We start from the raw sequence: 25,948 nt of genomic DNA, 5'->3' as shown, positions 1-25,948 counted from the left end.
CACTCTAGTCTTTGTTGTATTCATCATCACAATCTTTTTGAATGGAGCATATATTGTGGAACTACTCCTAGGCATCTGCAAATCTTTACCAAAGCAAATCCAACAAGGATGAAAGAAAAAGCTCAAGACTTTTGATTTCATTGCATGGAAAACTAACACTGCTTGCAGACACATGTCAACATCAGTGAGGCAAGTAATGTGCAATATGAATAACAAGGACACAAACTCATGCTCAATTGCCTTTTTACAAACATTTCAGTTTTTTTTAAATCAGTGAAAAAAGACAAGACTTGGTGACTCATAGTGAATTAGGTCCTATCATGTTTATAAGTGCATAAATTCCATTTCCAGAAATGGAAATTTTACATATATTTATTTATATATAAATAAACCATGCAAGTTATCCGAGTTTCCAGATTGCTTTGTCACATGAATATTGGATGTCAGCTGCTAGCTAACCAAGCCAAGAAATAGCTGAAAAGCTTCTGCCAGTTAGAAAGCCCCAGGTGACTCACTGGCCATTCACAAAATTGTTACTGGTTTCATGCCTTAGAATCCCAGATGCCACTGCACAGCAACTCACAGTTTGTAAGCCAGTTCTTTTGGCCAACAACCAGGAGTATTAGACAAACAGCCAGTACTCCACTTCTGGTTAGGAGGTTGCTGGATCATGGGACATCACAGATGGGACATCTGGGCAATCACAGATCTGCTGAACTTCCAACCCATCTCAGCAATTCCTCAGCATGCCACAGAGAGCTTCATTTCCTGGTTTGTACTCCATTCCCATTCGGCACACTAGGCTCTGCTGGTATCTTTTTCCAACGCACTTGGATAGCCAAGGCCTCAGATTGAAAGGGAGGGGAAAGAAATAGAGTATCTGCCTCTGTCTGGGAATTGGAAGATGGTGGGATTGTATGGAGGAAAGGCGATAGTGTTCTGGGTGAATGAAAGGCACCAAAATTAATGCCAACATTTTGATGATAGTTAATGAAGTTGACCAAATTCAACTTACACTTGCTGCTGCAGCAGGTCTGTTTCTTCACCTGCAGGCCTTGGCAAGTTGGAACAAGGTATGCTGTAGGAGGCGCCAGTGCTTAAATGCTGAGGTCATCAGTGCAAGTGAGACCCACACACCTGACTTTCCACACAAACTAAATGATCACTGAGTGTTGCAAAGCTCATCATATTTTTAACTTTTTACAGATTTTTGGAGAAATATAAAGAAACAAAGTTTTCAAATGGAGTGGGGCAACATTATTTTTCTAATAAAAGTCACTAAAGTTTTTACAAAGTATGGTATATACCGATATCAACCTGCATTAATAGTAAAACAGTGGCAGGAAAGTAAGCCAACTGAAATCAGATTTAAATATTAAATCAGTGAGGATTTCCTTACTTCAAGCAATACCCAGTTAAATTCTTAATTGAAAATCGTGCAAGTTTTCATGCAAGGCAGCCATTAGTTGATAATTGTGATGTTTTAAAAGAAAATTTTACTCACCCTTAGCTCGCCGGATAAGGGGAAGGAAGGCCTTAGTTACTCGGATAGTTCCCCATAAGTTGACATCTGCAACTTCCTTGTAATGTGCCACACTTGTAAATTCCACCTCCCCAAAAGTGGAAATGCCAGCATTGTTCACCACACCCCAAAGTCCTGAATAAAGGACAAAGCATATTCAATCAGTGCACGGATGTACAAAATCTTCATGCATGTTACCCTCCATGTAACGTACAATGGAATATAATGAAAGGATTAAAAATTGCTACAGCTGACCTATAGTTCAAAACTGTCCATTCTAAAGTTTCCTGGACAAAGACCTAATCTGATTTTCACCATTTCCTGACCAAATAAAAATGTCATCTCTGCTTATTATTTGAATTCTTAAATTATTACTTACTGAAAAATAATCATGGATTCCACTCTCTTTCTTAGGCCTTTCAATTTAGAGACTAACAAAGACTTAACTTGAAATTAGAGGACTGTGACAAAGGAGGAGCATTGAGCAGTAAGAGGAGCTGGTGTTGGGATCTTGAAAAGCAACGACATTGGTTATGATGCTCCTAAGTGGCATTTACCTTCCCTTACAACCAATAAGTTTTTCATCTTTCCCAAAATATATTATACAGCTAGTTAAACATGATAAAGAAATCTCACAAATAAAAGTGCCTGTATGTCTGTGCTTTATTTCACATTAAAACAGAAAGAAAATTGAATTGTTTAAATTGCACTAATTCATAAGCTTCAGCTGATTTCATTACACCATGATTGTGCCATGGCTTCCACAATAAGAATCAAGATGTTTCCTTGAGATAAAATAACAAGGACAGAATGCTTTAGCATTTGTACTCGTGATATATCCAGCACCCTTAATTAAGGGATTAAAGTGACAGGCAAAAGAAGCTCAGGTCTGAATACAGGTGCTCCACAAGGTGGTCGCCTATTTGCATTTAGTTTCTCAAACATGAAGGAGACCACACTGTGAACACCAAATGCTGTACACAAGAAAGTGGAAGTGAATTACTGATTCACCTGGAAGGTCTTTGTAGGTCTCTGGATGCTGGTAAGCAAAGAAGCAAAAGGACAAGTGTTGCATTGCATGCAGTTACATGAGAAAATGCTGTAGGAAGGGGAATGGTTGATGGGAACAGAAGAGCAAACCAGGAAGTCACGAAGGGGAGAGCCCCTTTATAATGCTGAAAAGAGAGGGGAAGAGGTGTCTGATGGTGGAATCACCTTGAGGACAGTGGAAAGAATGATAGCTGGTGGGGAAATTAAGGACAGGAGAACTCTATCCTTGCCCGAAACATCGACTATCCATTTCCCTCCATAGATGCTGACTAACCCACTGATTTCCTCCAGCTTTTTGCGTGTTGCTCCAAATTCCAGCATCTGCAATCTGTCTCTCCAGAAGTATAATCAAGATCACTGTGGGATTCTGTGGGCTTATAATGGATGTTTGTGGTTAACCCTATCCTCTAAGATGGAAACAGAGATCCAGAAAAGAGTCAGATGAACCATGTAAAAGTGACAGCAGGATTGAAATTGGCAGCAAAAGCAAGAAAACATTTGTGTTCTCTATAAGCGTTGGAGAGCTGAGGAAGCGGACTAGAATAGGATTGAAACAAAGTTTGTTCCACATATCCCATGAAAGGTTAGGCATAGTTTGGGCCTATGCAAGTTCCTCAAAGAAAGTCTGTAGAGTTTCTTCTTGTTCCTTTAAAATCCAATGACAAATTTTATCTACACAATACTTGGTGTGCTAGAATTTGTGATAGGTGGTGGATTTTGCAGGATTTTAACTTTCCATCGTCAAGGATTATTTATCTGTACTACTCCATGTTCCACCAAAAGGTTAGCTAGCAAAGCAGTAAGAAAATAAGAAAAAAGTGAATGCATCAGCCCAAGATGAATCCCACTGAAGTCAAGAGGACTGTTTCTTAAATTCTTAACATCCAGTGCTCTCAGCTATTTCTTGATGGCACATAGTGTCAACCAAATTGGCTGGAGTCTGGCTTCCATTTAGAATAGTAGCAAACTGAAGGGTTTGCAGTTAACAAAAGCAGGCATTAGTGGACATTAGTGCACAAAGTTGCAACTTTTTCTTATTAAATAAATGAAAAAAATAAATCCATGGTCTCTTTTCTCAACATTTAGTATAAAAACTAAACATGAACATACCCAAAGTACAAATTACATTACCTTGCTACAATCCTATCACATTTAGAACTTAGATCAAATCCAACCAATGAAATTATACGATTAGTTTCTGATGGCTTTGGCATCAAAAAGGTCCTACTCAAACTATATTCAGATGAACCTAACCAAGCTAAGTCAAGTACACATCAAAACCCACTAATAATGTTGGCATAAATTAGCAACTTCGTTCAGCTAAAACCGAAAGGTTCTTGCAATGAAAAATGAAAAGGTACTCCATTAGGGTTCCCTCATTTTCAGTCCTAGTTTTGAAAAGGTGTTGCTTTTGATGCTATCTTGGTGACAATGAGTAAACAACTGCTGGAACTAATGCTTAGTCAATGATCCATCAAGCTTGCACAAATCATCTATCATTACGCTGCACTGTTAGGCTACCACGTCTTTTGTGCTTTACTGTAAAGCTACACGTAGGGTGCTTTTCTAGATATCACAGACTGCATCATATCCTGAAAAGAATAATTCAAAACTGTCCAAAAAAATCTATTTTTGCAGGGCCAATTTCATCCAGTCCAGAGCTCAAAGTAGGGTGAAGAAGCTTAAGAAAAACGGCCCCTCCATCTCTGCAATAATTCTATCATATGCTGGCATATCAGCATTTCACCATCCCACTCATTAGCTTCTAAAATGAAAGCTTTTGCAAGAACAGAAAATGCTGGAAATGCCCAACAACTAAGGCAGCATCTGTGTAGAAGTACAGTTCATATTTCAGATTGTTGATACTTCATCAGGGTTTTGATGGAAGGTTATCAACCCAAAATGTTAATTCTGTTTCTCTCTCATGGTAGCTACCTGACCTGTTAAGTACTTCCAGATTTTTTTTAAATTTTATTTCTAGATTTCTTTATGGTTTTGAAAATTAAGAATTATTTTATGTTAGAGAACAGAGTAACTTTAAACACATTTTGTTAAATTATCCTGCTGATATAACACGGTTCAATGTAGAACTGAACCCACAGCATACCCTTCTCCGGTTCCCTCAAATGTCTCCTTACAAATTCCACCGCCTGTAGCACTTCCTCATCTGAGCATACGTTCATTTGAAGAACCTTTAGACGCTCACATTTCTTCTTCTCAAGTATTTGAGCACCTTCTCCGTTTTTATCCTTCCAAAGAAAAATACAATTATACTACTTTTTCAATAACTAAGTCAAAATTAAGACAATGTGTCCTCGTGATTCAGTGGATAAATGTAGCTTAAGGAGTAGCAATAAACAGAATGATCCCACATGTCAACTATGGCCCATCCTGTGTTACCCAACCTCATCCAGGACAGCAGTGGAATGCAGTATCTGTGCTCAGAGATGGCAAAGTAAAAACAGTGGAAGCAAAAAGTTCAGCAGGGGTTCTTTGTGTGGAGTGTCAGGCTGTACTCTCAGCATCATTTATCCCTACTAAAAAGTATACACGTTTGACTGTTGGGTGAACATTTAATGGGACTGAGCTTGGCTAAACAGTTCTCACACCGTTATTGAAAAAGATAGCAGAGGAAGATAGCGCCACGAAAATAACAAACATGGTGTATTTACACCCTTTTTTGTATAAATTTTTGCAGCGGTAGGGTGATACAGTCAAGAATTAAATGCCCATTTCTCCCAAAGGAAACATGGTTGCATTTTCACCATACCCACTGGAAGCCTTTGTTACCTTTGCATTCAGTGTAAAATTACTTGGCTGAGAAACATCTTAAAGTTTTGCCTTTGAAAATTCCAAACCAGAAAGTCTTCGGTTCCTCTCTTTTACATTTTACTAAACACCAATTTAGTTTTGGAACACTTATTTCCACCTTACACTTCAGTAAATAAATAACCCATTCCTTGTATCCTCTAGTCATTAGAAATGAATAAAGTCACCACTTTTCCCTCACTGACAATACATTTCCTTGCTCCTGTGTATTTATAATGCATCTTCATCTAAAATACTCTAAATTAATAAGCCAGACAATTTAAAAAAAATCATATCTAGAAACATAATTTTAATGCTGGCATTTTATAAATTCTGACCATTTCACAGCTTTACACTTAATTACATTTTCGCCTTTGCATAACAAAAAAAAATGTAAAAACATGACCATGAGCCTCAAAATAACTCTATAACTAATTTGATGTGGTGAGAGGCAAAAGTGGATTTTGAACCCATCGTTCTCAAACCCATCCATTACTGGAATTCTCATTGTGGAAATTCTGGATTTCATACAAACAAATTAATGGAAATTGATTACCATGATAGACACCAATTCAATTATCAATATATCTTGTAACTACAAGGAGGTAGCGGGCAAAAGAGGTGAACTTCCTTTTTGTTTTAAAATTAGCAGTTCCTGTATTGCCATTTAACAATAAAATTAACTCAACTTCAAATTAATGGATAAATGCTCAAGAGTCAACAATCATAAAATAAATAAAAATGTAGATATGGTGCATTCTTTTAATAAATGACCCAGTCCAAATGTCTTTAAATTCCAATGCATAGTACTCCATTACTTTTAACCATTTCAAACAGAATGAGTGCAACAAATTGTTTTTGTTGGAAACATGAAAAATATGCACCCAAGGGTTTAAATGTGCAGGGGTTTTAAGTTTGTGCAGTTGAAGTGGTGCAACAGAAGAACAGAGAGGGCAGAATTCAGCAAAATGTTGTTTAAAACCCCTGAGCTATGATACACTGCAGTCAACTTGACAAAGAATCAGTTGGTCATGCCAGAGTTTAGGTAACATATGCCAAAGTTTAATAAAGTTCAAGAAGAGCTGTGTACAGAAACAGTCAGCAATTTTCTGTTCTTTCCAGTTGGCATTAGAAATAATAGAGGCATGAATCCTGCTGCTAAGGCCCTCCTTGCTCCTGGAAGAATGTTTTGCAAGGTTCATATTTAAAAACTCATTAGTAATGTTTCAGACATGGTCAATTCTGGTTTTCAAACTTTAAAAGAAGCTCTCTGTAATCTCCTTCAGTTTTCTTAGTGTTCCTGAAAGTTCGCGTTTTCTATTGGTGAAAGTCTAAATATGGAATTGTAGAGGAACAGTGAATAACATCAGCGAGTATATCTCAAGATCATTGCATCTCATCTTACAAGTACAATACTGCAAATGACCAGGCTGTATGTTAAATCCTATTGTGGTAACAAAGTTATATATTTTTTTTGTGTTTAGAAGATGCCCTTTCTAAGCACTAGCCATGAAGCTGATTTTAAAATGCATGCTGAATTAATCTTGCACCATTATGGCCCAATGAGACAATGAAATTACTTTTGAAAATATATTGGAATATAGCCCATTCTCAGGTGGGTCCAAATCTAATCTAGTCAATTGCAAGGCTTCTCTCTCTGCCAACTGGATGTTATTAATATACACAAGACACATTGATTGATGTAAAAATCCAACCTATAGTTTTGTTCATAATCCATTAACAATTTCTACCTAAATGCTCAAATTTTCAAGATCCTTTCCAAACCACAGGTGTCTCATTTTTCCATTATCACATAATTCTGAATTGAGCAAAAAGATGAACAGGAAATAGAGAGAACAGCTTCAAATTAATATCTATAGAACATGTCACAGACTCACCTTTAAGAGGCAGGCAGCAAAAACAGAAAACCCCTTAGCATGTAGATGCTTTGCCAAAGCAAAACCAAATCCTTTATCGCATCCTGTGATTAAGATGGCCTTGTCCTCAACCTAGAAACAACAAAATAATACTGATATTAGTTTTATATTACCTCGAGAAAATAGCTAATTTGCCTGTAGCAAATTTGACATTAAAGCTGATACAATGCCCACAAGGGAACATACTGCTGCTTTAACTACTGCAATGCCGATAACCATGAGTGCCACGCATTCTCGTATCGATAATGTTTGCTTGCTGAGTATTGACAAATAACATCAGAATGATCATTTTGACTATGGCATTTCAAAAGAAGGATTACAAAATGTTATATATTCAAAGCACCTGGACAGTCACTGATTAACAAAGCAGATCAAAATAGGGGATCTGACCCCTCAGATAAATATTTAGTAAAACAGTGGCTTAACTCTTGACAAGATACTTAAAGAAATGATCTGGCTTAGAAAATATCTGTGAGGTTTCCCACCGTTATCCATTTAATGCTCAATAATTGATTTGTGTTGTGTAAAAGATTTCCACAAATATAACATTTTATATGATTAGACTGATCTGAACACAACAAAAATCGCTTACCCTAACAACGATTTGCCTCGAAATAAAAGAATATGTAGCGTTCTTATTAAGAGTGAAGATAATAACAAATAATACTCTTTTTCATTAAGGGTTTAATAAAAGTTGTTGTAATAACTCAAATTAGTCTTAAGCTCCAATAAATAGAGTAATGGGTTTAGAAAGAAAAACTTCTGTATAAGCACATGCATGCTCTCAGTTGATCTAAAGGCATAGAAAGAAAGAAAGAAATTTCTGACAGGAATTGAATTATCAAGATTAAATGAATGATGTTAATTTAGGGCTAAACCAAAGGGGCCAGTTGCCATTCGGTGCTGTAATCACTACTGTTCCTAATTTACATCAGCGACTTTGATTCAAAAATCTAGCAGACTTTCATGCACGTTAACTTGTTTATCTAGCATTGCACAAGGTTGTCTTGATTCACTTCTATAGATCTGCTGAGTGCAGTTGCATCACTTTGCATTTATCATACAAGTTAAAGTGAATTTGAAGCAGAGTTCCTGGGCCCAATGTTGCAGTGAAAGAGAACAAGAGAATAGTCAATCTACTTCATTTCAGTCAGTTTGAACCTTCACAGTTAGTTTATTCAACACGTTTAATAGCAGTGAGGAACTAAAATTAGTTTCTAACAACATTAACCTTCTAGTAAGATTGTACAATAAACTCAATAACATTGAATCCTATCTAGTTGAATCGTTTTCACAGTTCTTGTTCTGTTACCCTTGTTGACTGTAAGCTTCTGGTGCTTTTACAGAACATTCTTTGCTCAAATTTCCCATATTTCTTCAACATCGCCATATATACACCATTAACAGTTACAATAATGATTCTTATTTGAATTGGCAATGCATAAAAAAATTGTGCAAGCCCACATTCCCCAAGTTCCTTAATTTTTAATTATCTTAAATCACCTGTTAATCTTAAAAATCCCAACGTAACTAAATTCTCTTCATAGCTTTAGATCTTTGTACCTCCTCCAAATAACTTATCCACAGTGCAACATTGTAAGCATCTTCTAAACTTGTATTCTTAAGAGAGGTCTTCAACTTTAAATGCTAACTGGATTTAAGTGTATTATCTGTTTTTATTTCAAGATTTCCAATTTCCTTATCCATTTTTCCAAATTTCTCCAAGTCATATTTCAATTTCATTTCTTTGTCAAAAGACGTGGACCTCAATTCTAATGACCAGGAAAGATTAGTTCTAATAAGTATACAATTTTCTTTTATGATGCCTGGTAGACTAGGAAGGTGCTCCCCAGAAATTCACAATGTGATATTGGATGGGTGTATCCTGCTAGGATCAGACTGAGGCCCTATTTCGCATAGGCACACAGGGCCTAGGAGTCAAAAACTCTCTGCGCTTCAACATCCAAGCTTGTCACTTGCCCTACCAACACTGCTCTCCTCACTGCACCATTCCGTGTTGAAGTGGATACTTTTCCTAGATACAGTGTAGGAGGCCACCGATTGATTGGTTAGGGTGCAAACGGGATGGAGAATTAAATTAGCAGACAACAGGAAGCTCAGGATCACCCCTGCGAACTGAATGCAGGTGCTCTGCAGTCACCCAATCTGTGTTTGGGTTCTCTTACCTGAAGTCGTAGAATTTAATATTGAGTCCAGAAGGCTGTCATGTGCTCAGACAGAAGATGAATTGCTGTTCCTCAAGCTTGCATTGAGCCATTTCCCTTTCCACAGGTGTGGCCTGACCTGCTGAATATTTACAGCATTTTCTGTTTGTATTTAGATTTCCAGCATCTGCAGGTTTTTTTTTAATTTTCTTTTCCTAGGCACATTTGACTGGGCACTCAATGGAAAAAAGAAATCATTTGCCACTGATTCAACACTGAGCTTTTTACAGTTAAATATCTTCCCAGTAATTTTTTTTTACTTTGGGAATCAGGGCATCACTGCACATTGCACATCCCTAACGAAACTCAATAAGGTGGTGGAGGTGAGTCACCTTGAACTATGGCACTTCTGGTGAAGGTACTCCCAAAGTACTATTGGGGTGGGAGCTCCCAGATTTAGACCAAGTGATGATGTAGGACAGTCATGTGCGACTTAGAGATGAACCTGAAGGTGGTGGTACTCTGTGTGCTTCTTGGTAGCGTTCACAGATTTAGGAAGTGCTACTGGAGTAGTGTGTAAGAGCAAATGCAGTGCAATTTGTAGATGCTACACACTATAGCCATTGTGCACTAGTGCTTCAGGGTGATCGATGGGATGCCAGTCAAAAGGGCTGCTTTGTCCTGGATAGTGCTGAACTTCTTGAGATTTTGTGCTGCATTCATTCAGGCAAGTGGAGAGTATTCCATCACACTCCTGACTTTTTCCTTCTGGATAGTAGCAAGGCTTTGGGGTACGAGGTGAGACTGGCCGTAGGATACCCAGCCTCTGACTTTCTCTTGTAGCCATTTTTATATGGCTGGTCCATGAAGACCCTCAGGTTATTGATGATCAGGGACTCAATGATGGCGATGCCATTGAATATCAAGGGTAGGTGGTTAGATTCTCTCTTGCTGGAGATGGTCATCAAGGGGAGTGGTTTGATTTCCTCTTTCAGAAGATAGTCATTGTCTGGCACTTTTGTGCCATGAATGTTACTTACCACTCATCAGCTCAGCTTGAATGTTGTCTAGGTCTTGCTGCCTTCAGGCACAGGCTGCTTCATTTGCTGAGAAGTACTAAAAAGTTAAAGTTGTGCAATCATCAGCAAACATTCCCACTTTAGACCTTGTGATGGAAGGAAGGTCATTGATGAAGCAGTTGAAGAGGCTGAGCCTGAGCCTGAGACATTGCCCTGAGGACCTTCTCCAATGATGTTTTGTGGGGGCGGGTGGGGGTGGTGGTGGAAAGAGGTGGGATAATTAACGTCTGACAATCACAATCACCTTCCTTTGTGTGAGTTACAGCTACAGCTATTGGACTGTCTCCCTTTGATAGCCATTGACTTCAGATTTACAGGACGCCTTGGTGCCACGTGGCTGAAAGCTGCTCTGATGACAAGGTCAGTCAACCTCACCTCACCTCTAGAATTAAACTCTTTGATCAATGTTTAGACCAAGACTCTGAAGAGATCTGGAGCCAAATGGCTCTGCCAAAACCCAAATTGGTGATTAGGTGCCAAATTGGTGATTAGGTGCCACTTGATAGAACTGTCACAACTTCTATGACACCGCTGATAATTGAGAACAGATTCAATAGACAATAATTAGTTGAGTTGAATTTGGCTTGCTTTTTTATGAGTAGGATACATCTGGGCAATTTTCCATATTGTCAGGTAGACACCATTGTCATAAAGTCAGAAGTAAGAATGCTTGATGATTGCACAATGTTCAGTGCCATTCGTGAATCCTCAGATAATGAAGCAGTCAACAACCAAACACAACAAGAGCTGGACAACACCCAGGAATGGGCTGATAGATGGCAAGTAACATTCATGCCACACAAGTGCCAGGCAATGATGATTTCCAAAAAGGAAAAAATCCAGCTATCACTCCATGTCATTCAATAACATTAGCATCACTGAATTCCCCACTATCAATATCCTGGAGATTACCATTGACCAGAAACTGTACTGAAATAGCCACATACACAATATGGCTACAAGATCAGGTCAGTGTGATGGAATACTCTCCATTTGCCTGGATTAGTGTAGCTTCAACAACACTCAAGATGCTCGACACAATACAGGACAGAGCAGTCCGCTTGATAGACACCCCATCCACAACCATTCACTCAGTGCATTAGCAGTTTCTACCATCTACAGGATGCACTTCAGTGACTCACCAAGTCTCCTTGGGCAGCTAAGAGGACAAGGGCAGAAAAAGCATGGGAACACCACAACATGGCAAGAACTGTCAGAACCACACATTATTTATCTCGCAATCTACAATTGCTGACATAAACATTCTTGTGATTTTTAACAGTTTCTAATCTATAGTTGCAGCTAACCGTCCCTTCCTGTCAGTCTGAATTTCTCTATTTCATTCATAATGGTTTAACATTTCAGCAACTTCCTTCCTAATTATGACTTGCTCAGTATCATTTGACAGCCAATTACCTATTTGTAATTTCTTCTTTCTGACAAAGCAGATATCAGCTGTGCTCTTTATTTCCGAATATATCAATAAATTAATAGTGTACTTGCACGCTACAGAGGGGCTGTCCTCCTAGAAAGACATGCGTATTGCAATTTTCTGTAACATGAGCCTATTGGCCTTTTTACAGAAGAAAGGCCAGCAAAGAGCAAATCTGGATGGAATGAACAATATGGTAATAGTCGAAAGGGAAGTATCAGATGTTAGTGAACATAAGGCAAAGTATCAGAGCCGATGGGAAACATCCTTGATCACGAGTATACAACAGAAATTACATAGATCTTAGGAATAACATTTCAGGGCTCCACTGAACATAGACTCGCACCCAGTGATTGAAAATGGCCAATTTAGTGTTTTTTTTTCCAGGAGGCAACCCCAATCCAAATTCTGGTTTCTGATTATTGGGTTAATTGAAACTGAAGGGAGTACGACAGGGCACCTCAGGACACGTGGACTGCACATCCTGTCCCATGCCGGAATCCAGGAAGCTTCCCATGACTTGGGCAAACTATAGGTGGAAGAAGTATCATCAGTAGATGAGCTTGAGTTCCTAGTTTTGGAACTTGAGCAACAGCTGATGCCATTACGGTCTGTTTTTTCAGGAACGGTGTGTGTTATGGAGGTGATAATCTGCACCTTAAAAGGATGCAGTCAGAGAGGGAATTGGTGATCACCAAACAAAAAAATAGACTAAGCATTTAGTTCAGGAGACCTCCAAGGGCATCTTCTCTCTTACCAGAAAATGATGGGAAAACTCTTCTCCAGAAGAGTGCTGCCAGAGACAAGACCATGACACCAAGAGTGGCTCAACTGTAAAGAGAGGGAGGAGCAAAGTCAAAAGAATAACAGTTAAAGGAGATTCTACTTAGAAGAGCAGACAGTGTATCTGTGGTTGCAGATGTGATTCCAGAATAACATGCTGCCTCCCTGGCATCAAGGGCTAGGCCATCACTAAGGAGTTACAGAAGATTCTGGAAGGGGAAAATAAGCTGCAAGAGGTCAGGTTTTATGCAGATTTTAAGGCATTAGAATGAGATTAAAAAGCAGAACCTCAGGAATCGCAGAATGATCTCTGGATCAGTCCTGATGCAAAAGGTAAGTGAGCATAGAAATAGGTGGAAAGTGTAGATGAATGCACCGTTGAAAAGATGGTGCAGGAGTGCTTTAGAGTACTGAGGCACTGGGACCAGTTCTGGGGAAGGTGGGACCTGTACAGACCAGATGAGTTTCACTTCAACGGAGATGAGACTAATACCCTGATGGATAGATTACATGGTACCGTCGGGATGGATTTAAATTAGCTTGGCAGGGCGAAGAGAAGGACACAGAATTCCTAAATTGTATTCAGAAGGATTTCTAAGCCATAATGCAGAAAGCCCAACAAAAAGGGAGAGGGTGTCAATTATGGATTTAGTTTCAGGGAATTAAGTTGGACAGATTGAAGGAGTATCCGTGGAAGACAACTTCCATGTAGTGATGATAATTCATTTAAATTTAGCATTGTTATGGAAAAAAGATAAAACTAAAATAGAAGCAAAAATTCTAAAATGGAGTTAGACCAATTGTAGTCACAGAGAGATACAGCAGGGAAGCCATGCTCTTTAGCCCAAAGACTCCACACCAACCATCAAGTACCTACTAATCCCATTTTATTCTTCTTACATTCTCAATTCCTCCAGATTCTACCACTCACCTACACACTAACGGCAATTTAGAGTGGCTAATTGATCTACTGACCCGCATGTCTGGGATGTGGGAAAAAAAAATGAGAGCATCTGGGGGAACTCACGTAGCCCCAGTGAAAACATACAAGCTCAACATAGACAGCAGTGGAGATCAGGATCATTCAAATCTGACTCACTGGAGCTGTTAGGTAACATCTCTACCAGCTACATTACTGTGCTGTGCTTACTACACTGAAGATTGATCAGTCCCAGAACAATAGGAAGCATTGAAGGAAATTCAGTGGACGTGGGGTACATTTTTTCATCAAAGAGGGGTGGTGGTGGGGATGACTGCCAAATGGATCACAAGATGCATATAGTATAGGTTAAGGCAAAAAAGAGGAAGTTTATATCAGACATCAAGTGCTTAATACAACAGCAAGCCTGAAAGTGTATAGAAAGTATAGAAGTGAAATTAAAACAGAAATTAGGAAAGGACAAGGACAGTATGAAAAATATCGATAAGCGAAATCAAGGAAAATCGATGTTTTCTAAGCACATAAAAATAAAGTCAATAACTTAGGAAGGTGTAGGGCCTATTAGGAACCTAAAAGGTAACCTGTGTGGGTGAAATTCCAAATGAATACTCTGCAAGTGTCTTCACAAAAGGGATGAATTATGGCAATGCTGTAGTTAATGCAATTGAATGCAAAATGTCAGTGATGATAAACATAAAAGTATTAAGGGACTTTTCCTATTTGAATAGAATAGATTGCCAGGTCTACATAAAACATATCCCAGCTGTTAAAAGGGAGGAAACTGCAGAGGCTGTAACTACAATTTGGCAGTCCTCCGTGCCTCCAAGAGTAGTGCCAGTTGATTGGAGGAATCTAATATTTTGTTTAAAAAGGGAGAAAAGGATTAACCGTACAATTATACACCAGTTACCACAAGTTCAGTGGTGGGCAATTTATAGGAGTCTATTCTTAAAACTATATAAAATGTTATTTTAAAAGGCAGCAAGCAAGAAAGGTGGAGAAATGTCATGTCTCATGAACTTAATTAAATTCTTTGAGGAGATAACAAGGATTGAATGACAACATTGCATTCAATGTAGTCTACATGGATTTTAGCAAGGCTTTTAAAGAGGTCCTTCACAGTATATTTGTCAAAAAAATGAAAGCCCATCGGATCCAAATGAGCTGGGAAATAGGTTCCAAAACTGACTCAGTGGCAAAATAAAGGCAAAGGACAATGGTTAAAGGAGTGCTTTTGTGACCAGAGGCTGTAACCAATGGGGTTCACTGGGCTTAGTACTCAGTCCCTTGCTTTTTCTAATATATGCTAATGATTAAGACCCAAATGTAGGGGTCATGATAAAAAGATTTTTGTTAATGATACAAAAATAGGTTATGTGGTTGAGTCAAGAGGAAACTTTTAAATTGCAGAAAGATATAAATGGCTTGGTGCATTGGGCAAAAAAAACTGCAAATGGAATCTAATCAGAAGTGTGACGCAGTGCATTTGGGAGGTGCATCAAGGCCAGTGAATATATGTTGGAGGATATTAAACAGGGTGAAGAAACACAAGGACCTTGGGGAAACAGCACAGGTCCTCAAGCATAGCAGGACGTCAATAAGATAGTAAAAAGGCAGACAAGATGCTATCCTTTATTTGATGATGAACAGAATAGAAGAACAGGTAGGTTATGCTAGAACTGTACACAGGAGTGAGGCTTACTTGAGTACTGCAGACAATTCCAGTCTTCACATCAGTAAAGATGTGATAGCACTTGAGGGAGTACAAAGGAGATTGTGATTGCCAGGACTGGTAAATTGTAGTTTATCCAGTCTTTCCTTATAGTCAAGGTCATTTTCCTTAGAACAGAGTGGTTTGAAGTGAAACGTAATTGGGTGTATTTTGCAGGGCCTATTATCCACTGCAGAGTGGTCAATAACCAGAGGGCACAGATTTAAAGTAATCAGTAGAAGCATCAAAGAGAGGAAAAGAAAGAAAACTTTTCCATTCAATAGAGAGGCAAGGGTCTAGCACTCACAATCCAAAAAGGAAAAAGAAACAGAAACCCTCATCATATTAAAAAGTAATGGGATGTAAACTGATAATATCATGCAGGAAGGAGGGATTAGGCTAGGTAACTTTTTTTTAACCAGCACAAGCACAATGAAATAAATGCCCCCTTCTGAGTCTGACATTTTCTATGATGCACTGGTACGAATAGTATTTAAAGACAGTAATTTAAGTTGATAATACTGTAAAAGTTGAAAATAATTCCAAGGTTTATTACAACGAAATCAGGAAATAATGATAGCCCTACATGTAACCTTAAGATCACAATATGAGCAATGCGAAATATATTTGGCTCCATACTACAGGGAAGAAACTGAAACTTAAGGGGGTAAATTATAGACTCACTAAAAAAGGTACAGGCCTGAATGTGCAAGTCCAACTGGAACAAAAGATTTAAAATAGGGCTTCTTTCAGTGACTGTTTATTCTATAACTTAGGACCAGAAATACCTTTTTTTTAATGAGGCTCATCAGAAAAGCTTCTTCACGCATGATTGTGAAGCAGTGGAATTCACTTTTCATGATCAAGCATAAATATTTTCAATATTCTGGACTAAACTGCGTATAGATGGAAGAAAAAAAAATTGAAGGAATGTTAATAACAAATCTAGTTATTTAGTTTTTCATTCAAAGCCATCATGACTGTCAGGGACACTTAAAATGCTCCACTAATTGCTTCAGTCAAGGTTAACATAAACACAAACGGTTCGTTTTCATTTAGTAATCTATACACAAGAGTGATTATTGGCAAAAGAAAACTGAAGATTGATCAGAAACGAAATGGAAATACACAGAAAGTAGATTTCTATAGAAATAACACCTTTCTCCAATTGTGTTTACCTTTACTTTAATAAATGGTGGAATAAACATTGGCAGTGGAAGAGGGTTAACAGGCTTGAACTGGTTTCTTGCATGAAAGTAAATCAATAGCCCTCCAGGAAATATAATGGCAATAAAGAAAATCTTAGTATCATTCAACGTTAGAATCAATTCAGCATAGTACGCCAATTACCCCATTGACAGATATTTAGAAGTTGAGGGATTTATTAATTCTCCCCCGAACTACAGAGCCCAACAAAAATAAAGCAATTCGGTTGCCGGAAAGCTAAAACAAACTGAAAGCACAATAAATGATCAGATCAGAGTTCTACGTTAAAATGTACGAGTCTGAATGTTACTTTTATGGCCACCCTGCAAGATACTTGCCCATTTGAAGAACATTCACAGACTGAGAGTGGCAGGGGTGTGATTGCATTGCGTCGCCCGCTTTGGAAGTGAGCGGCATTTACAGAGCAGCACAGGCCGTGTCGAGAGTCAGCTGTGGTGAGCCATACCTTCACAGAGCCGCGGGGCAGCGCGGGCATAGCCACGCACAGCACAAACACCAGGTACATCAGCACGATGCCGTGGGTCACCAGTTCCTCCGGGCAACCAAACACCTTGACAAACACCCTCAGCACCTCGGGCAGCCACAAGCCCAAGCTCAGGGTCAGCAGGAAGGAAAACAGCACCATGGCGGCCATCTGCAGGCGAGAGAACTTGGTCATCCTTTTCCCCCCCGCAGCCCCTGGCTGACTGATATTCCGGCAAAACGCGGCCCGGGGTCAATAAGCAAACAGCTCCCTCCCTGCTCCGGATCGGGCTCCGCCCCGGATACAAACCAAGGTCACTTCCACCATCTGCTGCCCGGCAACCGCTCTGTGGCTTCATATCCCTGACGACAAAGGAGGAAGAAGCATCGTGGCGGGCGCTTGTCTCACTCCGCATCAGGCAGGAAAAACTATTAGCTTCAAGCAGACCGTTTTTAATATTTGGCTGAGAAATGAGAAGTGGTGCAGCCTCTACATCCCTTCCACGCATGCTAATGGCCTACACATAAAAACTAAAATAACAGGGTTTGGAATTGGTTTATTATTGTCACTTGTACCGAGGTACCGTGCAAAACTTGTCTTGCATACCGTACAGATCAATTAATTACACAATGAAGTAGTACAAGGTAAAACAATAACAGAATGCAGAATAAATTGTTACAGAGTAAGTGCAGTGTGTTACAGACTCAGTGAAAGTCCCTTTAAGATAGAGAGTGTGTGTGTATGTGTGTGTGGGGCGTGCTTACATCAATAGAAGATAAAGGACGTAATGACGTTGTTGAAGAAGTCAGAAGAAGAAGAAGAAGGAGAGAGAGAGAGAAGGGAGAGAGACACCAGCCTGCTTGTTTTCTGTATCGATGGATGGGAAACAATAACTGTGTTTGCCACTGAAATCCATGTATGGAAGTTGGAAGTAATCCGGTGGAGTTCACTTTGTTGCTGACCTGTAGAAGGAAACAGGTATTTGTATGTGGACGACCACGGTTCGGATGCTTTTCGGGGTGAGGAAGTCACTACCGAGTAAACACTGAAGTGTCGTTTGGGTTCCATCATGGAACATTTGGATTTCGTATTTACTCTCTCTATGTTTCTCTACATCTACATCTTATCTTCAGACAACGGTGGTTGTTGAAGAAGCCCTTGCTCATGTTTCACCTTATGGCTTGCGGAACTGAACTTTAAGAACCATTCCGGAACTGGGAGTTTTGGACTTTGTCACACACACACACAAAGAGTTTAGTTTTGGGGTTAACGTTCGAGGTTTAACATTTTTGAATTCTAACATACTAACATTTTTACTTTTATTTTACATATTATCATAAGTAGTGATTAATAAAATAGTTTTTAACACTGAATCATGCTCAGTGTGTTTCTTTTGTTGCTGGTTTGTGACAAGTGCAGGTAGACAATAAGGTGCGAGATCATAATGGGGTAGATTGTGAGGTCAAGAGTCCATTTCATCATACTAGGGATTACAACAGTTGAATAGAAGCTGTCCTTGAGCCTGGTGGTACGTGCTTTCTCATATTTTCTCAGTTTTCACTTTTAGAAGCAATATCACCAAAATTACTGCAAGCCAACCTAAAAAAAATCGAAAACCAACCAACAGCTTCAAAATACTGACTATTTCAGAAAAATTGAAAATTCAGACATGAGATTATGTGTTTGAAGTTCAGTCTTGAATAAGTCAATATTTCTTTAAGTTAAATATTGGAAAGTCTAAGGCCATTGTCATTGGGTTTCATCACAAATCCTGATCTCATCTCTGGTTTCATCCCATTCCCTGGCAATTATTTCAAGCTGGACAGATTGCTCACAGAATCAGTGTTGAGTTTCCAACTCCATATATTCTCTATATGTAGATATATCTTCCCACAGAGACATTGATAATAAACATCTGCATAATATTCGCAGCCTTTGCTTCTCCCTCAGACCATGTCCTGTCTACATCCTGAATGCTGGCAGGGTTTAACATTCCATGGCATTCTTGGGCAAGTTTTCACACCAAGGAAGGTTTCCATCCTCTATAAACTTAAAATTATCTAGAACTGTAACCCACAGCTGCTCTTGCACCAAGTACTATGAACTCTGTCTATACTTCTCGCTGCCTCGGTAAAACAGCCAGCATAATCAAAGACCCCACCCACCCGGGACATTTTCTCTTCTCCCTGCTCCCATCTGGCAGAAGATACAAAAGCCTGAAAGCACGTACCACCAGGTTCAAGGACAGCTTCTATCCTGCTGATAGGAGACTATTGAGTGATTCCCTAATATGATAAAATGGACTCTTGACTTCACAGTCTACCTTATTATCACCTTGCACCTTATTGTCTACCTGCACTGCACTTTTTCTGTAGCTGTGACACTTTACTTTGCATTCTGTATTGTTTTACCTTGTGCTACCTCAATGCACTGTGTAATGAATTGATCTGTATAAACAGTATGCAAGACAAGTTTTTCACTGTACGTGACAATAATAAACCGATTCCAAATTACTGCTCATACATCACCCCTGTCTTCACTGACTTACATTATCTCCCAGTTCTCCATTGCCTCAAATATAGATGTCAACCACATTGTACATTCTTTCACTTTCTTCTCTAATCTCATCTAGTTTAACAATGCCCAGTTATGAAAATCCTAATCCATTGACTCTGGTTTGTTGGGATTCTTCCTTAATTAACCCCATCCAGACTTGGTAACTGTGTTTGCAGTTGTCAGGGACCTGCACCCTTTGCTCCTGAAAGTGAGCATCTTCTGCTCCTCCCTCTCCTCCTTTCTTTGGTAAATTCACCGCAGAGACAAAGCTTCAGCTTCAGGTTATTTACACCCTGTCTGAGATGATTTCTCCCCTAACTATCCTGCTGTTTAGAACTTTATAATCTGTTTTAAAGGTGCAATTTAAATGAATGATGTTATGGGGAAACGTCCACTGTTTCTGAAAACAGCCAGGATTATTTAATAATTTCATCACATAAAATGTTATTGAAAGATAATTTATTTCTTAAAAGGATATTAGTATAACATACACAATCAATGGCAGGGCCCAAAGTAATATTGAGGAACAGAGGGACCTTAGAGTACAAGTCTAAGGATCACTGAAGGTGGCAACACATATCGGTAAGATGGTGAAGAAGGCATATGGGACCCCTACCTCCAGTAGCCGGGGCACAGAATATAAGAGCAGGGAGGTTATGGTACATCTTTATAAAATGTTGGTTAAGATGTATCAAGCTGGAGTACTGTGTGCATTTCTGGTTGCTACACTGTAGGAAGGACATGATTGCCCTGAAGAGAGTACAGGAGAGATTCACTGGGATGTTGCCTGGGGAATGCTTCTTTTATGAAGAGACTGGGTTTGTTTTCCTTGGAGCAGAGATGGCTGAGGGTTTGGGAAGTTGATAAAGGTAGACAACATTATATAGGGCACAGATAGTAGGAATCTTGTTCCCATAGCACAGATGTCTAAAACTAGAAGGCACAAGTTAAGGGTAAGGGATAAGTGTAGAGGGGTTCTGAGGAAGAATCTTTTGGAATCTGGAATACACTCCCTCAGGAGGTGGTGGAGGCAGAAACTTTTGCAACTCTGGTTTCTGACTCTTTAGGTTTGGTCCAGAGAATGCAATAACTTATCAATAATACCAGGTCTCTGAGAACTTTTATAGAACCTTATTTAGGGAGCCAAGGATATGCAAAATGGAGCCTATAATCTGAAAGATCTCAAGTCAGCTCCCTAGAAAATTTCCCAGAAAGCTCTCTGGATACAGTGAAGTCTAAAGTGAATAAGGAGCCCAAGGAAATTAGCCTTCATTAAGCGCATCCCTCCCTGATGAACTTAACACATTCTCTGCGCGTTTTGAACAAAAGGGAAGAGGATTGTCACCACCCACCCTGACAGCCTCAAATGCAACTGAACCTGTGGTCACCACTGAGGATGTAAGATCAGTCTTCCAGAGAGTGAACAAGAGGAAAGCATCTGGCCCAGATGGTGTCCCTGGCCGTGTGCTTGGATCTTGTGCTGATCAGCTGGCAGAAGTACTTGCAGACATATTTAACCTCTCCCTGCTTCAATCTCAGGTTCCCACCTGTTTTAAGAAGACCACTGTCATCCCGGTACCGAAGAAAAGGTAACATGCCTCAATGACTACTGACCAGTGACTCTGACATCCACCATCATGAAGTGCTTTGAGAGGTTGGTCATGGCACGCATCAACTCCAGCCTCCCAGACAATCTTGACCCACTGCAATTCGCCTATCGCCGAAACAGGTGCACAGCGGATGCCATCTCCCTGGCCCTACACTCAGCTCTGGACAGTAAAGACACCTACGTTAGACTATTGTTTGTTGACTACAGCTCTGCCTTCAATACAATAATCCCAAGCAAACTTGTCACCAAACTCCGAGACCTAGAACTCAACACCTCCCTCTGTAACTGGATCCTTGACTCTCTAACCAACAGACCGCAATCAGTGAGGATAGGCAGCAATACCTCCAGCACGATTATTCTCAACACTAGTGCCCCCAAGTGGTAGAATAGTTAAGGGGGTGTAATGTATTTGGACTTCCAGAAATCCTTATATAAGATGATTAAGCAATGTTAGAGCACATAGGATTGTGAGTAATAGACTGGCAAATATTGGGGAATAGTTAATGGACAGAAAGCAGAGTAGCAATAAAAGGGTCATTTTCCGATTGGAAGCTGTGACTACTGGAGTGCCACAGGAATTGCTGCTAGGGTCCTTGCTGTTCACAATTTGTATCAGTAGTTTGATTAAGAAAATCAAGTGTGATAGATCCATGGCTGCTATATACCAGTGTGGGCTTTGAGGAGAATGCACAGAGTTTTCAGATGGATATAGTCAGGATATGTAATGGAGTGAGGACATGGTAGGTAGAATATAATGTGGAAAAAGTGTGAAGTCATCTACTTTGGTAGAAAAATAAAAGGACAAAGTATTTTTAAATGGTGAGAGATTGAAAGATGTTGGTGTAATGAGGTACTGAATATCACTGAAATCAGTGAAACAACATGAAGGTGAGGCAAGCAATTAAGAAGGCATAATGAGCATTAGCCTTTATTGTAAGTTGATTTGAGTGCAAGAGTAGAATTGTCTTGCTTCACTTGTACAGGGCCCTGATGAGTCAGCAGTTGGAATATACTGCAAATAGGTTTTCACACACAAAATGCTGGAGGAACTCAGCAGGTCAGGCAGCATCTATGGAGGGAAATAAACAGTTGACGTTTCGGGCCAAGACCCTTCATCAGGACTGGAAAGGAAGAGGGTAGAAGCCAGAGTAAGAAGGTCGGGGAGGGGGAGGAGCACAGGCTGGCAGGTGATAGGTGAGTCCAGGTGGGAGGGGGGATGAAAGGGAGTGGTGTAAGAAGCTGAGAAGTGATGGGTAGAAGAGGCAAAGGGCTGAAGAAGAATGTAGGAGAGGGCAGTGGACCATGGAATAAAGGGAAGGAGGTGGGGAATAGATGGGCAAGTCATGAGGGCAGGGCAGGGGAGGGGAAAGGGTGAGGGGTAAATGGTTGTTCTCACCTACCAGCCACGAGCCTCTGCATCCAACACATCATTCTCTGCAACTCCCGCCACCTCCAATGGGATCCCACCACTAGGCACACCTTCCCCTCTCTCACTCTTTCTGCTTTCCGCAGGGATTGCTCTCTCCACCCGTGACTCCCTTGTCCACCCGTGACTCCCTTGTCCACTCATCCCTCCCTGCAGATGACCCTCCCAGCACTTATCCCTGCAACTGTACAAAGTGCTACACCTGTCCGTACACCTCCTCCCTCACCACTATTCAGGGCCCTAGACAGACCTTCCAGGTGAGGCAGCACTTCCCCTGTGTATCTGAGGGTTTCATTTATTGCATCCGGTGCGGCCTCCTCCACATCGGTGAGACCCGACGCAGATTGGGCGACCGCTTTGTTGAGCACCTGCGCTCCATCCCCCGCAAAAGTAAGGACCTCCCGGTGGCCAGCCACTTCAATTCCACATCCCACTCCCATACTGACATGTCTATCCACGGCCTCCTCTACTGCCACCTCGAGGCCAGATGCAGGTTGGAGAAACAACACCTCATATTCCTCCTTGGTAGTCTCCAACCTGATGGCCTCACCATCGATTTCTCTAACTCCAGGTAACTCCTCCCCTCTTTCCCTGCCCCTTCCCCCCCCCTTTTTTTGCCTTCCCTTATTCTTGTGGCTCCCTCACCCCTTCTCTTTCCCCTCCCCTGCCCTCATGACCTGTCCCATCTGTTCCCCACCTCCTTCCCTTCTGGTCTACTGTTCTCTCCGACCGCACTCCTTCTTCTTCAGCCCTTTGCCTCTTCTACCTATCACCTCTCTGCTTCTTACATAACTCCCTTTCACCCCCCCTCCCCCACCCCCAGACACCTACCTTCCCCCTCTCACCAGGACTCACCTATCACCTGCCAGCCTGTGCTCCTCCCCCTCCCCCGACCTCCTTATTCTGGCTTCTGCCCTCTTCCCTTCCAATCCTGATGAAGGGTCTCGACCCGAAACGTCGACTGTTTATTTCCCTCCATAGATGCTGCCTGACCTGCTGAGTTCCTCCAGCATTTTGTGTGTGTTGCCAATGACTCCAGCATCTGCAGAATCTCTTGTGTCTGCAAATAAGTTTTATTCCCCTTCCTAAGAAAGGATGTTGCAATTTATTCAGCTAATTTTCTACTTTGGTTCCAGCCTTTGGGCTGTTGCATTAGAAATCTCAAATCTACTGGTACGAGTACGCCTAAAGACTCCATTAAAAATAGCTTTGATGTCTTCATTGTTCACGTTTCTTCATAGATTCACCACTATTAAGCATTCTTTAGACCTTTATGTGCTAAAATAAAGTGATCAATTGGTTAATTAGTGGACGAGCCCACGTATTACTGCATTTAATGTTTAAAACATTAATAGTATGCAAGCTAGCTATATTAAGGTAAATGTAGTCTCACCTACTGTCAAAATCCTTAAATCCCAAACCATCATGCTCAAGAACAGCTACTTCCCTTCAACCATTCGGTTCTTGAACCAACCTGTAGAACCCTAATCACTACCTCAATATAGCAACATTATGACCACTTTGCACTACAATGGACGTTTTTTTTGTTTTAATTTTTTTTCCCTGTTTAATTTTGTATAATTTATGCTTAATTTATGCTTTTCTTGTGAATGTTTTGTCTCTGATGCTACATGCCTGTGATGCTGCTGCAAGTAAGTTTTTCATTGCACCCGTGCATATGTGTACTTGTGCATCTGACAATAAATTTGACATTGACTTTATCAGTTGGAAGCTGTATTTAATGCACTTTGAAATTGGAATTACTACTTAATCTGTTTTATTGATTTATATTACAGCAATCTAATTGTAATTCAATTAAAATGCAAATGTAAAACTCAGAATCCTAATCCCATGTATGTAATGGACGGTTATGAAATATTACTCTGATTTTCAATTTGTCATCCTTTGACAGATGTACAGCTGCATTTTACCCAGCCTTTTCAATGTACAAAATTACTCTTAACAAAATGTTTTCTAGGAAGACATTCCTTTCATAAATCAAGTCATGGCTATATAATCATTTCTACTCACCTATACCTTCCTTCTGTTTTCCAACAAGAATCCTGTCTTTTATTGAATATATTTGGAATTCTGATGATGTGGACTGTAAGAAAATTCACTGGGCCTATAGTTCCTTGAGTTTAGAAAAATGAAAGGTTTAATTGAAACAGACAAAATATTTACAGGTTTGACTTGGTAGGCACAGTTGGCTGTGCTCTCTTCAACTAGGGGTCATAGTCACAGAAAAATGGGTTGTCATTTCAGAAGAGAGAAAAAATTTCTTCACCCAGATGGTCATGAATCTTTGGAATTCTTTACCAAAAGGGTGGCGGTGGCTCAGTTGCTGAGACATTTCAAAAAAGAGATCTTTAGATATTAAGGTAAGGAGCATTTTGGATGACACCGGGAGCCTTAAGAACTTCACTGGGAGCACCAGAGGTCCAGCATAAATAGCAGAAGGGGAGCACCAGCTCACTTTCAATTTACAGTCCTCCTTGACACCAAGAGACCACCAAGAAGATTTTGCCTTTGTTTAAAGCTGCAATTTATTCAAACTCAAAAGTTTTAAGTATTCACAGACCACATATACTTAATTATCCACAATACACATGAGGCCAAAATGGTTTGCGATTAATCCATCTGCAGCTGCCTCAATACTGTGCTGAGTAATGAATTTTGATGTGATAATGAAGGAGACAGCAGAGATTATATACATCCCCCAAATGCTCAACTTCATCTGGAGTAGCAGTGCTTGGTGTTCACTACAATTGATCTTTGTTCAACCTCTATGGGGAGGGCGGAGAATCAGCGAGATTTCTGATTACTCTGCAAAGAACCCCCTTCCTATTGACCATGAGATTTGACAAGACTGGATTGCAGAATTGAGTTAAATTGTGATACTGCAATTGAATGGCCCACTGGCATCTGTTCATACAATACGAATTGGTTGGTTGCAACAGAAGTGTACCACAGCGAGAGAGTAGGAGTAGATTTACCTGGTCCTGGGCTGTTTGAGATTCTGGACATAGTTGATGTCGTAAAGTCAGGCTTGCGGAATATAAATTCACAAGGCAATTTAACCAGTTTTCCTGAACGATTGTGTCCGGATGATTCAATACGCCCACTGCAGAACCAACGAAAACTCCCCCCAACTTCAGTAGTTAATACGGGGAAAATATGGCACCACAGCCAGTGCAAGTGATGCTAAATTCTATTGGTTTTCCCCTCAAAGACTGATCG

General features: G+C 40.2%; 1 protein-coding gene across 3 annotated transcripts in view; it reads right to left on the bottom strand.

The window, feature by feature from the left end:
- LOC127571359 (D-beta-hydroxybutyrate dehydrogenase, mitochondrial-like) overlaps nucleotides 1-25,889 on the bottom strand; it is a 38,250-nt gene extending 12,361 nt beyond the window's left edge. The window contains exons 1-5 of one of the 3 annotated variants that reach the window (XM_052017659.1): nucleotides 25,705-25,889; nucleotides 12,751-12,824; nucleotides 7,279-7,389; nucleotides 4,680-4,821; nucleotides 1,505-1,657 (exon numbers count right to left, since the gene is read on the bottom strand). In XM_052017659.1, the coding sequence (XP_051873619.1) occupies nucleotides 1,505-1,657; nucleotides 4,680-4,821; nucleotides 7,279-7,389; nucleotides 12,751-12,824; nucleotides 25,705-25,735 (511 nt within the window). In that variant the 5' untranslated portion in view covers nucleotides 25,736-25,889. Of the gene's footprint in view, nucleotides 1-1,504; nucleotides 1,658-4,679; nucleotides 4,822-7,278; nucleotides 7,390-12,750; nucleotides 12,825-17,099; nucleotides 18,396-25,704 lie in introns of those variants that run through there. The other 2 variants (XM_052017657.1, XM_052017658.1) reach the window with 2 other exon arrangements.
- Nucleotides 25,890-25,948: the final 59 nt, after the last annotated feature.

Source organism: Pristis pectinata, chromosome 6, assembly GCF_009764475.1.
Source record: "Pristis pectinata isolate sPriPec2 chromosome 6, sPriPec2.1.pri, whole genome shotgun sequence".
Classification (NCBI taxonomy): Eukaryota; Metazoa; Chordata; class Chondrichthyes; order Rhinopristiformes; family Pristidae; genus Pristis; species Pristis pectinata.
Note: the sequence above shows the minus strand (reverse complement) of the source record. Positions and strands in the feature narration are given on the sequence as shown.